Below are 16,449 nucleotides of genomic sequence, written 5' to 3'. Positions count from 1 at the left end.
TACTGCTACGGACCAATTAGGTGTGTTATAATTCTATTGTCCCACTGTACAACGTGTTGCTGTAAATGTAACTTACAGATATAGTACTCTGGGGAAAGATGGTAAACTTTTTGCGTATAATATTCAAAAATCCTGATCGTGTTTTAAACAATTAACAACGGTCTACGGAAGTCGAGAGGGCATGGTTTTATAGTTCTTTAATTTTGTTTGTTTACTACCAAATGGAACGAGAAATCGAATGAAAAGATCCCATATTTCCCCACCCCACCATATTAATATAGGGATTATAGAACTGCCCTGGTATACGCTAAATATAAACTACCATATATGCAAAATTATTCAAGTTTATTAATAAATGCGAATAAGTGATTTATATACTCTACGAGTCTACAAGTAAAGATAACTTGAGTTATTGGTTTCATGCAATAAGTTTAATTAGATTTAAGATATGTTATAATATGTGCTCAGAATATATATAGTACGGTGGGGGAGGATGGGACACATTTTCGTTCTATTTACTGGTCACATTTGGTAGTAAACATAGAACATTCAAAGAATTATAAAACCATAACTTTACGGCTTCTATAGATCTTTGTTAATTGTTAAAAACAGGATCAGGATATTTAAATATTATGTAATAAAGGTGTCCCATCTTTCCCCAACCTACTATATGTTAAGTGAAGTTAACGGTTGTGACAATCTTGGCCTGTGTATGGAGATTTGCAAAGGCAAGTGCAAGTTTTCCCGGCGTTGGTGATGATTTTGCCAGCCCCGTTGTAGCATGTTCCCTTGCATGTGTTATAATCGTATTTGCTCATGTAGTGATACAAGGCTTGTTGCATGTTTCGTCTCTTTGCGGAATCAGGTATCACTGCGCTGATAGGTGTGAGCTGAAAGTATAAACAGAACACAGGATATAGGTTGTCTCTTTCAGTAACCTTGTATAGTAAAAAAAAACGAAAAGAGGACAGATTACAGCAGTAATATAGCAGGGTGATGGAAGACGGGACAGCTTTAGCACATCATATCCAAATATTCGGATCGTTCTTTAAATGTTTTTTGTTTACTTCTATCAAATGGGACGAGAAAATGGATAGAAAAGTGTTCCACCTCCCCCCACCCTACTATACCACGTAAAAGTTAAGAAATAAAAGGCACGACCGCGTTACACAACAGCAAACGTTTCAATACCGAATGAAATTAAAATCCAATTAAACCTGAAAGTCAATCATTGTTGGGTTCGCCTTGACAGTTTTCACCCACGCGTCATACTTCGAACTGTCCGGATTTTTTCCAAAGGTCAAGGAAGCTGCTGCAGAAGACGAACCACCGACGACTTTAGAAATTACCTCGCTTGCTGACTTGGTGAAGCTGCCTGCGATAAATGATGTGCTTTCGTAACAGAATACATATATGTATTCTGAATAAATGTTTTTTAGCTGTAAACCTTAAACTGTAACGATAGTTTATTACGGCTTTTCTTCGGTTACGAATCGTATCCTAGCGACTGTTATAGACCCTTGTTAATTGTTGTGAAAAATGAGTAAACCAGTGCAACAGTATAATACCAGAAGTTCAAACTCTTACTTCCATGTTTTTTCGACAGCGAGTTTGACGAACAACCACTCGTGGATGCGGATGCACTGACGCCCATATACCTGGCTGACGCTTCCAGAGAGAGGCAGTGTTTTTGATCTGATTCACTCAAACCTGAAAACAACAAATGAATGAAATAATGGAACTTGTTCATCCTCGCGTGGCCGGGCAACCACAGTCATTGTAACTGAAATCAGAAAATGAGTTAATTTATTCGTCCTCGTTGAACTGGGCAACGCTAATCATTATAACTGAAATAAGCAAATAAATGAATAAAGGTAACTTATTCATCCTCGTATGGCGGGCAACAATAGTCGTTAACAGTGGTGTTCTGTTTAATACAAGTCAGCACCGCTTACAAGTTACCACATATATGTCGACACCGACAATGCAGAAACTTGTTTCAAATTAACTTGTTGAATATAGTTACCTGAAGATCTCAGCTCATTTTTGGAGTATCTGTATGTGTAGTCGTACTTGCCACCTAAAACACCCGATGAATAGAAATGCGTTCCATAGTCAGCTATCACTTGAAGATATTTCATGAAATCGTAGTGAGATGGTAGATCACGAAGACGGCGTCGGAAGTTATGCGAAAGAATGTAGTTTCCTCTGACGGTTCTGTATGTATGTAGTATGTAGTTAATACTATGTAATTCTCATGTACCAGCCTATGTAGCCTACACTATATACAGCGTGTATATAGTTGTAAGACAGTGTATAATATAGTGGGGTAAGACGGCTCATGCCTATTAAATTCAATGGGTCACGAAAAAGATTATGATTTACTTTGATTACCTGAACTGAGCTAGTTTGATTTCGCTCGTGACTGTGAAGAATTGTGCATCGTTGTTGCTTGCCTGTTGTACAACTTGTTTTGTGCTTTTACTACCAGTGTAACTGGAGCTGACTGAAGCAGAGAAGAACGCGGCTTTGGGAGCAAAAAGTATATAATGTTAAGCTCATGGAAATGCAGCTGCTGAAGAAAAGCCCTTTAAATTGTTTACTACCAGTGAGAGAATTTGTGGTTCGTGTATTTACTCAGATGCGTTTTAATGATTGTGGTTTTATATTTAATGTTTTATCAAAATTGCACGACCTTCGTTCAATAGCAGTAAAGGTGGGCGTCTTCGTAATTACAAAAAACATGTTTGGACCAGCAGCACACTGCGTAGGTAGGCTGTAACTTATAAGAAGTCTTTAATAGAAACACTTAAATTCCTTTCTGAAACTATAAGTTCGCTTGGTTTGCGTGTTAAGACGTTGTTAAACTTTATATATGGCTTACTTCCATAACTGACGCTGGCTGAAACTTTTGTTGACATTGCCTTTCGTTGGTCTTCAACGTAATCTTTAGCACTGCTGTATGCCTTGGTCGTAAAGGTCGAATCTACAGAAACCTGGAATAAAATGTTATGGCATATTATCTCTTTTACAGCTTACGGTAATACTGCGTATTTCAAAAAGGTATTTGTAGAATCGTTAAAAAGAAAGTTTCCCTCCTGGACGAAGATTTTTATAGTATACCGTGAAGTACGATAGGCAACCAAATACCGTTAGCAACAGAATCCCATATATCGTAACCGTGTTTTAAACAACTAACAACGATTTTTTTAAGCACCAGGGAGGGGGGACGGCTGTTTAATTCTGTAAATACACTATTTTTTACAAAATGGGACTAGAAACATAATCAAAAGTGTCTTGTCTTGCCCCATCCTACTAGAAATATTCTAAACTTTTTTGCCTAATGTAAAAAAATCCGACCTGAAATCTGTAGTACTGTATATTGGCAGGTTGCCTGTAAATTTGATTGTGGTCTCCGCTTACAACTTTCACACACCTTCCGTTATATTGGTGGTTATCCAATATTTTACCTGCCATCTTTCCAGTGGTGATATCGTATCTGATTGAAAAAAAGGCAAGTCAACGAAAAATACCGTTTTTTTATATGATTTTTTTGTGTAGTTAAACGGTCGCTTAGATCGATTTTTTATTCAAATTTGTTTAATATGTTGAAAGTTAAACAAAATTACAATACTAGACAAACTTGTGGGGTCTTACCCTGCTCCAGCGAGATAGATATTCGGGATGACGCCATGTTTAGATGAACCACACGGAGAGAATATTTTCGGGCAATTCATCTCATCAGAGTTGTCGCTACAGTCATCGTCGCCATTGCATCTTAACGTGGATTTCACACAAGTGAGACCTTGAACCAATGCGTGTCGAAAGTTAAGTAGGGCGGGGTAAAATGTTACATGTTATTTTTTCGTTTTTCTTGTCCTAATTAATCGTATGCTCACCTTTGTGACCGGCATTTTTATTGTTTAAACCACGATCAGGAATTATAGGGTTTAGGTGCCAACTATATCTTAGCTCACAATGCTATAAATAAGCTGTAGACGTGTAGAGAATAGTTAAGCAAAAATACATAACGTCGCAGTTGCCTATAAAAGGGCTGCATATATGTATAACGTTTCCAGTACAACTGCTAAAAGTGAGAGTTAAAATATGAGTTACGTTAAAACTCATTTTATTGATTCCAAAAGCGGTCCGTACCATCTCTACACTTGAAGAAACCGGCAGGGCATGATGTTGTGCATGAAGCTGTATGGGGACAAGACGCGGTCATATATTCATGGCCGGGACACGTAGCTCCTCCGAACATAGCAGCTTGTGTGACGTTTCGGAGACGACTCTATAATTGGAAGCATTACAATAAAACTATATTTTTTGCTCCTAAATCGTTAAGTTTTTAGAAACAACGTTGAATACTTTGGTTTTAATGTAAACCAAGATATTTAAGCAACATCTCTTTGAGTTTTTATTCTAAAAATTTAGAGCTTGTAAATTTATAATTATTTTACATCACCGTATATAGGCACGTGATTCTGGGTGTTCAGGCCTAAATCCCACGCCCCAAGACGTGCCAGTCAGTAGGACCCCGGCCCATATAAAACAGAATATACGCATCATACGCTTTTTCCTCACCCTGGCTGAAGCTGAGCACTTGCTGCATGAAGACCACCCGCCCCATTTACCCCAGTAGCAATTATATTTAGGACATGCTTGTGAATTGCATCCTGTTGTCCACGTTAGACCGGGGCAGCCGCTTCCGCCATTCTTAGGATAACGTGTAACATATCGAGTTCTGTACCTTGTACCGCCGGGATAACAAGATCTCGAACATGATGACCAAGAGCCCCAACTCGAAACCTATATGTTTATGGCAGAATTATCATAGACCTGAAAGTATGTTTAAATGCATAGAAATTGCATTTTATACAGCATAATGATTGTCGTTGCCGTGATACGGTGTGATCGCTTCCCCATTAATCAGGGGTGACTGTCTCGGGACTTAGTACTGTCCCCAGATGGGTGCGTGTACTTTTGGGAGAGACGCTTAATTAAAACCATTGACCATTAAAAGGTTTGTTTAAATTACCAGTTATAAAGAAAAAATGAATAACTAAAATTAACTTAGTAATACACATGCGGTATTAGAGCTTCTAAAATTGCGCCCTGAAAATTTGTATAAATAAGTCACAATATTCGTTATTCTTTCATATTTTTATTATTCAATAACTTACAGCACAGTTAATGCGAGGTGGAGGCGGAGGAACGTATCGTCTCCGTCTTCTCCTCGATGCCCACCAACTCTCGCCTTCTGCCAAGAAACATGCCAGCACAAAAAGAACTAAAAACGAAGCAATTAACCTGTTCATAGTCACTGCTGCGTTGTAAAACAAGTATTGTTTTATTCGGTTTAGAAAACATCATTTCTCAGTCAGACAGTTTCTACGAATCTACGTAAATAGACTTTTTGGCTTCTTCCGATAAAAACATTGACTTTATTTTAACAACCTTTGCCGAATAGCGGACGAAACGTTGAAATGAAACTAATGTTTTTATACTAGAGAAGCCAAAAGTTCTATATTACGTTATGTCCAATAGCGGAAGAAACTTCATTTTTTCGACATATAGCAGCACATAACTTAACCGTTTGCACCTGTAGCATAAGATTACACTGTACATCTATCCGGCAGATTGTAGCCAGCCACAAAAATTTCTGCTTTATATAGACTGGTACTGAGCGGTTCTCGTTAACTTAATATACCAATAGACTTTGGTAAACATGCTCTTTGAGGTTTGCCACTTTCCGAGAATATAGTTCTTTGGGACAAGGATTATAAATCTTGAAACTGCTGTTTTACTACTATCTTTGAATCATTACTTTTTACAGGGGGTATTTTTATAAAGCAATCATAAATTCGTCGCTTATAGCAACTGCTACACAATGTCTCAAATGGGTTACTATGTAGCAACAAAAATGTTACTGGGAACTTGGTGCAGGTCACTATGGTTACAGTAAAGGTATCATATCGCTACAAAACAAAACATATTGCTGCCATATATAAAAGATAGTTGAATTATATAAAACAAAACATTGTTCATATTATCCGTGCTTTTAAATACACACACGGTGTTATTTAGTTTGGAATTCCAAAATGCTAAGATTTCTTTTTTGTGGACTGTTCATGCCAGTTAGATGGCTCATTAACTTTGCACAACTGGCGGTTATTGTTATAATTGCGCCACATCAGTTCCGTCTACGCGTGGTACGCTGATTACAAGCGCTGGTTTCTTGAAGCGTAGGCGCAGTGAGTTAGTTTGTGTAAAAGAGCAATGTTAAGTTAAGTGTGTATGGAATTAAGGCAAGAAGCGCAAAGGCAGTCGTTTTCTGAGTGTTTGAAGATCAGTGTTTATAAGCCATATGTATTATTAACATCAAACAGGTATGATATACTGTATAGCATATTATATGGAGAGAAATTTTAGACACGTAGCTCATTGGTATGAAAGAACTCAGGCCTTGAATCGGTTGTACACAAGGAAAGGCTAAAAAACGGTAAAATTTTAGACACGTAGCTCATTGGTATGAAAGAACTCAGGTCTTGAATCGGTTGTACACAAGGAAAGGCTAAAAAACGGTAAGTTTTGTGTATGTTTATGTGTTATTATGTTCAGTAACTAGCAAGAATATATTCTAATTCCAACAAACTGTACGTTTACAAATTGTATTGATTAGCAGAATATTTTGAAAGCAACAGTTTATTGCTCACAGTTTATTAATAGCAGATTGATTGCAAATGTGTTAAAGCATGATGATTAGTTAAAAATATGCCATTTATTTCAAAATTATGCCGTTTATATATGCGTACATTGTACCAGCATTAAGCGTATACATAAGTTTACTCATTATGGCAATCTACACCAGTGTATGGAAATTTACAAAGACAGGTGCATGTCTTTCCATTGTCAGTGACAATTTTTGCAGCTCCGTTGTAGCATTTGCCTTTGCAAGCAACAACATCGTACTTTGCCATGTAGAGGTACAACGCTCGTTCCATGTTACGCCTTTTTGTTGGATTAGTTATAACTGCGCTCATCGGCGTGATCTGTAGTTTAGATTCATTATTGCTTTGTAATATAGTAATGTATAAACAGTAGTAACAGTATAGTGAGTACATTTACCGCAACTTACTTTTCTTGGGCGCACGCATGCGAGTAGCCCCAGCGACACGATGTTGTGCAGAAAAAATTGGGTACTCCAATATTTATCGCATAAAGAAGTATGTGTACAACACTTAGAAAAATAACTTCAGTTCTCTTTAATAACCTGCTGTATAGGAACTGTGTATTACCTCGTAGTCTATGATACTGGGGTTATGCTTCACAGTTTCAACCCACGCGTCGTAATCGTTGTCGTTCGGATCGTTGCTGAACGACAACGATGCTGCTTTGCCAGAATATCCACCGATGACATTTGAAATCACGTCTTCCGCTGATTTCGTAAAACTGCCTGCGGAATGAATTGATATGGTAATGCTGGATAGTGGTCAACTTAACTACAGCATATGTTAAGTCAAACAAATGTTAGACGGCATAATTTGAAAAAAAGTAAGAAACCTTCAAATCTGCACCTCGTGTTTTCGCTTAGAAATCTTTTTTAATCATATCTATATAATAGGACAGTTTGTTTTGTCTTTGTTCCTTTATAAAACTTCGCAAGTCAGACCCAAAGTTAGTAGAGACCGCGTTGGCCACTTAATTTGAGAATCCATAATGGAACCCCGCATGTCAGTATAAAGATACTTTGTTCTTACTTCCGTGAGATTGAGACAACGCGTTGCTCGAACATGAAGTAGAACCACCACTCACGCCCGAACCAAAGAACTTGACTGATGCTTCCATAGACAGACAATGTCTTTGCTCCGAATCGGACAGTTCTGAAATATACGCATCGTTTTAATTTTTGACGAAACAACAAACTTAATTTCTAATTACTGGATTTTTCAAGTTGAGACTTGGAATATCGGTAGATGTATTCGTATTTTCCGCCCAGCGTCCCGGCAGAGCAGAAATGGGTCCCAAAATCGATGATAACTTGAAGGTATTTCAAGTAATCGTAGTGTTCTGGGAGGTTTCGTAAACGACGGCGGAAATTGTGTGATAGAATATAGTTCCCTCTCACAATGCTGTGAAAGAAAAAATGTATTTCGGAAAATAAAAGTAAGATAGTTTATATATATGGTAGATTGGTGGTAGGACACTTTAAATTCATTGTAAAGCCTATAGCGCGTCGGATACTTTTAGGTATATGAGATATTGTGTGTGTGTGTGTAAAATGGTATCTTAGTCACATGATCGATGTTTTTTTTGTTTTTATTTTATTGACAGTAAACAGCCAAGCATATTTAATGAATACAATGCATGTATCTTTCTACGCCTCGCAAGTGTTAAAACACGACAAAAAACGCGAAAAAAATGTGAATATTATAAGTTTTGCAAATGCACTAACCTGAATTGTGCAAGTTTTACAGTACTTGAAACTCTAAAAAACTTCGCATCTTTATTCGATGATTGTTTGACTATCTTCCTCATGTTGCTGTTCTTGGTGAAACTGGACTGGACTGACACTCTGCCAAACCCAGGAACTATGTGTGGAATAAGAAACACAATATTTACCTTCTGACTCCATCATACCACTGTTGTATAGAACTATCGCGTAAGATGGGACGCCCCTAAGATGGGACGCCCAAACATCCCGATCGTGTTTTTGGGAGTCGCGAGGTTACGGTTTTTATAATTCTTTGAATGTTTTTGTTTACCATCAAAATAGATTGGAAAAGTGTCTCACCCCCCATCCTACTATATATTTAGTTAGATAAGCTATTATGCGCAATAATTTGTTGGTCTTATGCGCCTTTAGTTGATTTGAGTTGATTTTGTGTTAATTGGATTACTTACAGCCAACAGATGATCCTGTATTTATCTTATCATCTGTTCTTCTTTTTTCTTCTTCCACATATTGCTCAGCGCTGTTATAAGCGCTTGTGGAGAAACTTGAATCTACGTTTACCTGAAATTCAACAATATTAAAATCGATTTAAAAATGACTAAAAATGGTACCTGAAATCCGTAATATTGTACGTTGGCCGGTTTACGAAATACTGTCATATGGTCTCCACTGCGGATCAGAATGCACCGGCCGTTGAAACGATTGTTGTCAAGTATTTGACCGGCTACTTTACCTTCAGTAATATCAAACCTTCGAAAACAACAAAACTATTTTTTCATTTACAAACTTTAAAAAAATCAGTTACAATGCTACATGGTAGCTTATAAGCGGCCACCAGGTGCATGGAACAAGAATACTCTGTCGTAGCCCCGTCACGCGAAAATGTAAATAAGTGACAATCGCACCAATTATTTGGAATTTTATTTACCCTGCTCCTGCCAGCCCTATATTAGGGATATGAGAATACTGGTTATCCGCACACGGTGAAGTGATTTTCGAGCCACAATCTAGTTCGTCGGAATTGTCAGTGCAGTCGTCATCATCGTTACATATCAGATTTGAATTTATGCATGTAATACCTGTTTGAATGACACGTTTGCTAATGTTTCTGCAGTAGTTGTATATATTTTAACACTTACCGTCTGCGCAAGAGAAGTAACCTTCTGGACAAGTAGTTGTACAAGGTTTATCTTGTGGGCATCCTCTATCTATTTGGTAGTCTCTTCCGACACATGTTTCCCCACCAAACATTGCAGCAACTGACACGTTCCTGAATCGGCTCTGCAGTATAAAGTTACCTTTCATATATACATATAGTATATAATCATGCCAGCAGCTCAAAATGTGAAGTTTATGTTACGAGACAACCAGTTGCAGCTATGTTATATGTAACGTGTGTTGGGGTAGAATGGTCCATGGTTTAATTCGCCTTCATAACACTATTTGTAAGTTCACAAAATATATTTACAGTATAAAATAACAGAACTTTGTTAATTGTTAAAATCAAGATTTGGAAACATAAGACTTTATGTTGTAATACAGTATCCATACTTAACAGTTTTGTATTTAGTTTACCCTTTCTGAAGAGCATGAATAGCATTCTGACCAATTTCCCCAAGCTGTCCAGCTGCAACTAAACACAGGGCACGGTCGTACAGTGCATGATGCAGAGCTCTTGAGTGTAGGACATGCAGTCCCACCATGCATTGGATGTCTTGTTATTTTTCTACTTCGTGTCATAACACCTTCTCCACATGACTGACTGCACTGTCCCCACTCGCCCCAACCGGAAACCTGAACATACGATTTTTTATTGATAATAACTTGGGGTATACCATTCAAACATGATATAGTAGGGTGGGGGAAGACGGGAGATCTTTAGCACAAAATATCCAAAAAAATCTTTGAATATTCTTTGTTAACTATATCAAGTAAAATGACGAAAAAATAAAATAAAATAAAAAGAAACGGTGTCCCATCTTTCCCCACCCTATAACTCGTAAGCTGACAGGAGTAAATGAATTAAGACATTCGTTTTATACATAACGACCTCCGTTAACCAACGACGAAGATAAATACGCTTTTTTATCTATTCATCCACACACTTACAGCACAGTTAACTCTTGGTGGAGGTGCTCTTCTGCGTCGTCGTCTTCCCCAAGCTTCGTTTGTTTCAAACATACAGCATAGAAGCACAAGCAGAAAAACCGAAGTTAGCGGTTTCATATTTGAATTATAGCCACAACAAGGAATAGTCTAAACGCCCACTTTACTTAAAACGTCGCATAATATAAGCAGCCAAACTTTTTCCCCTCTTAGAACCTTTGTCAAGTTTGGATTTGTTTTAATCTTAAAACGTTTGTTTAAGAAAGCTTTTGATATCATAACTAAATATGATTTGATTTTATGAAGGCATGGCTCTATAAATTCTCAGAACGATTTAATTAATAAGTTACTCAATCCAACACATTTTTTCGATAATGATTTTATCTGTGCACAATATTTACTCGGTTCTTACTTTTTGTAAATTTTAACTGTATATTGACCAAGTTACGCCCACATTCCTTATATTATGAAGTGTTTGTCTATATATCAATATTTTATAGCTAGTGCACACTACTTGAAATGTGGAACAAAGAAATCAGACATGTCCTATCATAACCTACGTTTCATTTGTTTCGTTTTATTAAAAGTCTACACTCTATTTATTCACGCCAAATGAAATATAGCATTTCCAATCAGGACCCAATACCCCGCTATACTTATCCAATTGATTGACATGCTTTCTAGTTAATTTGTTCCGAATTAAACACAGCTGTGCATGAGATAGATTCATTATCGCATATTTCAGGAATTACTTTAGTCACAAGTTATAATAAAACTTTGATTGTAACTCCTATTGAATAAACATATATATTGAAAAGTGAAAATTGCAGCCATAAAATCAGTCATTACGTGCACGACATGTATGTTCCTTGAGTTATAGTACGTTGGGGAAAGATGGGACACCTTATCATTCTACTTTCTTGTCCTATTTGGTACCAAGAACATTTAACGAATTCTACAACCGTATTACCACGACTTAAATAGACCGTTGTTAATACTCAAGATATTTGGATATTATGTGCTAAAGGTGTCCCATCTTACCGCACAGTACAATATACGATAAGATAGGAGTATGATTATTTTTGGTTTTATTCTCTTATATCGTACATTATGGTAGTAAACAAACAATAGTTATATAGAGAATTTTATAACCGTATATCCACACGACTCCAAAACAGCGTCGTTATTACAGTAACCAAATTATTTTTTTTATTCCGGTACGTGACACTACTACAATTAAAGCATATATATGTGACAGTAGATTTTTCGCTAATGCAAATTGTTGTTATTGTTCTATTGGTTATGACAATCTACACCGGTGTAAGATGCTTTACAAAGACATGCGCATGTTTTGCCCTTGTTTCCTACAATCTTATCAGCATCGTTGTAGCACGTTCCTGTGCAAACATCGAAGTCATACTTTGCCATGTAATGGTACAACGCTCGTTCCATGTTGGCTCGTTTTGCAGAGTTAGTGATAACAGCGCTGATCGGTGTGATCTGTTTTATGTGAAGTATAATATTTGTGTGAAATTTGGTATAACACGAATTACAATATTCGCCCACCAACGGTTATATGTATATAGCTAGTTAAAGATAAACTAAAGATATATTTGATATCTTTATGCCCACCATTTAACCACATACAGCACCAACAATGGTAGCGGTGTCGAGCCCCGCTTCAGTGTGCTGGGGCAGATACGCTATAAACACAGTGCCCGGCTACATTTAAAGTTAGGAAATGTGTATTACCTCGTAGTCTATGATACTGGGGTTATGCTTCACAGTTTCAACCCACGCGTCGTAATCGTTGTCGTTCGGATCGTTGCTGAACGATAACGAAGCTGCTTTGCCTGAATCTCCACCAATAACATTTGAAATCACGTCTTCCGCTGATTTAGTAAAACTATCTACAAAATGAAATGGGCAATTTTTAATGAAATATATAAACACTTGAATGTTTGGTCGAGCCGACTCTTACTTCCATTAGATTTTGAAAGTCCGTTGCTGGAACATGACTTTGAACCACTGCTAGCACCCACGCCAAAAAACTTGGCTGACGCTTCAACTGAAAGACATTTCTTCTGATCCGACTCGGACAGTTCTGTAAATATTTGAACATTATGTGGAATAAGCAGCATTTGATTTTACACGTTGTATTCACCTGACTTTTTCAGGGCAGATTTAGAGTACCGGTAGATGTATTCGTACTTCCCCCCTAATGTACCCCCAGTGTAGAAATGAGTTCCGAAATCGGCGATAATATTGAGGTATTTTAAGTAATCGTAATGCACCGGTAGATCACGAAGTCGACGTCGGAAATGGCGTGATAGAAAAAACTTATTTCGTACAGTGCTGTTGTACATAAATTTGAAATCGATGTTTATATGTTCATTAGTAGGATGGGAAAGATAGGACACCTTTTTATTCTATTTTCTTGTTCGATTTAGTAGTAAACAAAGAACATTTATAAAATTATAAAACTGTATCCTCACAACCCCCATAGATCGTTGTTAAATTTTTAAAACACCATTAGGATATTTGGATAATATGTGCTAAAGGTGTCCCATCTCCCCCCACCCTAATATATATGCATGTTTATGAGCGTATATAACAAACCTGAACTGTGCAAGTCTAACTGTGCTGGTGACTTTAAAAAACTTGGCGTCTTTGTTTGTTGAGTGTGACGTTACTTTTCTCATGTTAGCATTGTTTGTACTGCTGGATTTAATTGACACTCCGCCAATGCCGGGGACTGCAAACGTATTTTTATAGTTTTATGTGTTTACACAGCAAGTTAAGGAGCGGATTTAACGACTGACTTAAATTACTTTTACGACTCCTCAGCTAAAAAGTGGAAAATATCAAATTGTCATTAAACAATAAAGTGTTATTTGCCGTGCTTACAGCCAAAAGAGCTTCCAACGCTTATGCTTTTCTCCGTTGCTTTTCTTTCTTCTTCAACGTATTCCTTCGCGCTGTTGTACGAACGAGTTGAAAAACTGGAGTCAACTTTTACCTACAGAAACCAAAGCTTTGGTCAAGTATAATATTGCGGTGCACCTTTTGTCCTTGTTATTTTTTGACTGTCCTAAAATTGAACAGGGACTTTTAGGTACGGGAGAGGATACAGTAGATTGGGGAACGACGGGACGCCTTTTAACTGTATTTTCTCGTCCTATTTATCAGTAAACAATGAACATTCAAACATTTATAAAACTATATCCCCACGACTCCCATAGACTGTTGTTAATTGTTTAAAACACGATTTTGATACTTGGATATTATGTGCTAAAGGTGTCCCATCTTCCCCCATCCCGACTATATATTATTATCTTACTTCGAAACGGTAGCTCTGAATGTTGGCAGGTCTTCTGAATATCTGATTATGATCACCGCTATGTGCGATATCACAGTGTCCGTTATACTGATGGTTGTCCAGTATTTCACCAGCTATTCTTCCTTCAGTAATATCGAACCTTAAAACAGTTTAAAGCCGTTGTTATATTGTTGTGCAAAAATAACTGCAGTTATTTTTACCCTGCGCCTGCTAAACCGATACTAGGAATAACAGAGTATTTCTCATTGCTGGCACAGGGTGAAGATATTCCGGATTTACAGTTATGCTCGTCGGAGTTGTCAGTACAGTCGTTGTCACCGTTACACACAAGTTGTGGTTTGACGCAAGTAAGACCTGCAAATATATTGGTAAACGGTTTTATAAACCCTTTGAAGTTGCATTGGGTTTTCTGTATAGATTTTACCGTCTGCGCAAGAGAAGTAACCTTCTGGACAAGTGGTTGTACAAGGTTTGGCTGCTGGACATCCTCTATCTATTTGGTAGTCACTTCCGCTACAATCCTCGCCGTTAAACATGGCGGCAACAGACACGTTCCTGAATCGGCTCTGCATGTAAAGTGTAGAACACAATTATCATGTACGCGTTCTTAAAAGAAAACTTCAGTTCTCATTACAAAACAAATGGTAGCTGGTGTCCACATGTATAAAACACTATTTATATATTTCTGTAAAGCATAACGGCAATCAACACCCTTTCCAAATCAAACATGAACAAAATATTTTCAGTTCGTACTGACTCTTGCGATCTCGAATAACAGGCACAATAAGCCGTTCAAAAATCAAAAATCCTTACCCTCTCAGGGGAGCATGAATAACACGCGGACCAACTTCCCCATTTGCTCCATTCACAATCAATGATGGGACATGCCATCTTATTGCATGGCGCCCTCTGTTCCAACAGTGGACATCCGTTTCCACCATTCTGTGGATGCGTTGTTATTCTTCTGGTCCGGGTGTGCGTGCCACTGGAGCAAGATTTGCTGCACTCCCCCCAAGATGTCCAGGAAGACACCTTTAAACATAAACACACATGACGTATACAGTAGAATGGGTAAAAATGGACACAAATGGGACAAAAAATGCTAGTAAACAAGGAGCATTCAATGAATTATAAAACCGTATCCTAACGACTCCCAATATTAACCGTTGTTAATTGTTTAAAATACGATCAGGATATTTGGATATTATGTGCTAAAGGTGTCCCGTCTTCCCCCACCGTACTAAATATATACAAAAACGTGCGTGCATTGTATCTACAATAATTCTACTCACAACACAGTTAATTTTTGGTGGAGGACTTCGTCTTCTTCGTCGTCGTCTTCTCCACGCGTTGCTCCCATCCAACAAACAACACAACACAACAAAAATCAAAAGCAAAAGCAACAATTTTTTCATAGTACTTTTAAAAAATCAACATATATGTTATATGATGCAGCACTTGTTAAACCTTTTATGTAATAGCTGGTGACTTAATATTCAGCTGCTGTTACGTTTCAGAACTGCAGTTTAAGGTCGCAATCTTAAGGTGTTTGTCAGCGTTTCGATTGAAGGAGCAATTTATATAGAATTTTCAGTGTTTGAACGAGTACCACTAACGACTCAAGTTGATACAAGGTAGAATAATCGGAACCGTTGGCATCGGAACCATATTGTGGTAGGCGTAATCACTGTTAAACAATTTTTTGCTCGTTAAGTTTATCGCACAAGTAAACAAAGCCCACAAGTTGTTCTTGGGGAAATTTTGTGCTCGTTAAGTTTATCGCACAAGTAAACAAAGCCCACAAGTTGGTCCACGGTATTGTGGTGTTGGCAGCCTCATGCTTTGTTTGATAAGTACAAGCATAGTATACTGAAGTGACATTATGGTACAAGTATAGTTTTTACCCGTAGCATGTTTCAACCAAAGTTAGTATAGACCAAGTTAGGAAACGGCGCTCGTGTCCGCCATTACGGAGCCCACAAAGCGTAAATCGCCTATACAAATGCATGGTCGGCATGTGTTCATTTAGTTCTTGTAAGCGATACAAAGCTAGAAAACACGTATAGCGGTTGTTTTAACATATAAAATATAATTTCTAATATAAATCTTGTTATATAATATTAAATCTAGGAATTAATGTGGAGTAAATTAGTATTTTGACTGGTTTTCGGGGTACAGTGTGGTTTAACAGGGTACTTTACGTTGGCGATTAAGACTAGCAGCAATCAGCTTAGTTTACATAATAATATATGATCATACCTACGAACCTACAGAGCCATTCTTTACTACATTTATAATCCAACATGAGTGGACATGCAGCTCCCAACTGCTTAAGTACTAGCAGATAAGGTGTTCGCGTTTTCCGATTTCATAAAGACCCGGAACACAGAAAAGGTAGCTGACTAATTCAAGCAGAGTACCAAAAATAGTAACTCAGTTTTGTTTTCCTCAATGTCACTTCGATATTAGGCAAATTTTACAAAGATACCTTAAGTTTCGTTGCCGGGTATACGCGTTGAGTTTGTGAGCCAAAAAGTAAAATCAC

The 16,449-nt window shown here is 37.5% G+C and overlaps 4 protein-coding genes across 4 annotated transcripts in view; 1 reads left to right on the top strand and 3 right to left on the bottom strand.

The window, feature by feature from the left end:
• Positions 1–326: 326 nt before the first annotated feature.
• On the bottom strand, positions 327–5,352 carry LOC100185682 (complement component C6). Its single transcript, XM_002130771.2, has 11 exons — positions 5,187–5,352; positions 4,588–4,812; positions 4,156–4,294; positions 3,658–3,805; positions 3,361–3,499; positions 2,885–2,996; positions 2,395–2,527; positions 2,027–2,217; positions 1,588–1,710; positions 1,218–1,375; positions 327–890 (listed from the first exon to the last, which is right to left on the bottom strand). The coding sequence occupies exons 1-11, from the start codon at positions 5,319–5,321 to the stop codon at positions 684–686; spliced, it is 1,710 nt and encodes a 569-aa protein (XP_002130807.1). The 5' UTR covers positions 5,322–5,352; the 3' UTR covers positions 327–683.
• Positions 5,353–6,568: 1,216 nt separating this feature from the next.
• LOC100180808 (protein fantom) overlaps positions 6,569–16,449 on the top strand; it is a 26,384-nt gene continuing 16,503 nt past the window's right edge. The window contains exon 1 of the mRNA XM_018811353.2: positions 6,569–6,587. The gene's annotated coding sequence lies outside the window, so the exon portion shown is untranslated. The remainder of the gene's footprint in view (positions 6,588–16,449) is intronic.
• Positions 6,661–11,485, bottom strand: LOC100183313 (complement component C6-like). Its single transcript, XM_002124084.4, has 11 exons — positions 10,568–11,485; positions 10,034–10,252; positions 9,598–9,739; positions 9,387–9,537; positions 9,070–9,208; positions 8,908–9,019; positions 8,459–8,594; positions 7,945–8,135; positions 7,764–7,886; positions 7,302–7,459; positions 6,661–7,055 (listed from the first exon to the last, which is right to left on the bottom strand). The coding sequence occupies exons 1-11, from the start codon at positions 10,682–10,684 to the stop codon at positions 6,849–6,851; spliced, it is 1,695 nt and encodes a 564-aa protein (XP_002124120.1). The 5' UTR covers positions 10,685–11,485; the 3' UTR covers positions 6,661–6,848.
• On the bottom strand, positions 11,754–15,339 carry LOC100184973 (complement component C6). The gene is made up of 11 exons (XM_002130844.4): positions 15,197–15,339; positions 14,718–14,936; positions 14,329–14,470; positions 14,105–14,258; positions 13,905–14,043; positions 13,472–13,583; positions 13,184–13,319; positions 12,729–12,919; positions 12,546–12,668; positions 12,317–12,474; positions 11,754–12,064 (listed from the first exon to the last, which is right to left on the bottom strand). The coding sequence occupies exons 1-11, from the start codon at positions 15,317–15,319 to the stop codon at positions 11,858–11,860; spliced, it is 1,704 nt and encodes a 567-aa protein (XP_002130880.1). The 5' UTR covers positions 15,320–15,339; the 3' UTR covers positions 11,754–11,857.

The sequence above is a fragment of the Ciona intestinalis genome, chromosome 3, assembly GCF_000224145.3.
Source record: "Ciona intestinalis chromosome 3, KH, whole genome shotgun sequence".
Taxonomy (NCBI): Eukaryota; Metazoa; Chordata; class Ascidiacea; order Phlebobranchia; family Cionidae; genus Ciona; species Ciona intestinalis.
The sequence above is the reverse complement of the archived record's forward strand: the minus strand, read 5'-3'. Positions and strand labels throughout refer to the sequence as shown.

Excerpts from the sequence above, each read along its gene's own strand:
- LOC100184973 (XM_002130844.4), bottom strand. The coding sequence starts at position 15,319 with ATGAAAAAATTGTTGCTTTTGCTTTTGATTTTTGTTGTGTTGTGTTGT. Across the intron at positions 14,937-15,196 it reads CACCAAAAATTAACTGTGTT|GTGTCTTCCTGGACATCTTG; the intron begins GTGAGTAGAATT and ends TTATGTTTAAAG. Across the intron at positions 13,584-13,904 it reads TTCAGAGCTACCGTTTCGAA|GTAAAAGTTGACTCCAGTTT; the intron begins GTAAGATAATAA and ends TGGTTTCTGTAG.
- LOC100185682 (XM_002130771.2), bottom strand. The coding sequence starts at position 5,321 with ATGAACAGGTTAATTGCTTCGTTTTTAGTTCTTTTTGTGCTGGCATGT. Across the intron at positions 2,528-2,884 it reads AGCCAGCGTCAGTTATGGAA|CCGCGTTCTTCTCTGCTTCA; the intron begins GTAAGCCATATA and ends TTGCTCCCAAAG. Across the intron at positions 891-1,217 it reads CAACAATGATTGACTTTCAG|CTCACACCTATCAGCGCAGT; the intron begins GTTTAATTGGAT and ends TTATACTTTCAG.
- LOC100183313 (XM_002124084.4), bottom strand. The coding sequence starts at position 10,684 with ATGAAACCGCTAACTTCGGTTTTTCTGCTTGTGCTTCTATGCTGTATG. Across the intron at positions 9,538-9,597 it reads TTACTTCTCTTGCGCAGACG|GTATTACATGCATAAATTCA; the intron begins GTAAGTGTTAAA and ends TCATTCAAACAG. Across the intron at positions 8,136-8,458 it reads GTAAAACTTGCACAATTCAG|CATTGTGAGAGGGAACTATA; the intron begins GTTAGTGCATTT and ends TTTCTTTCACAG.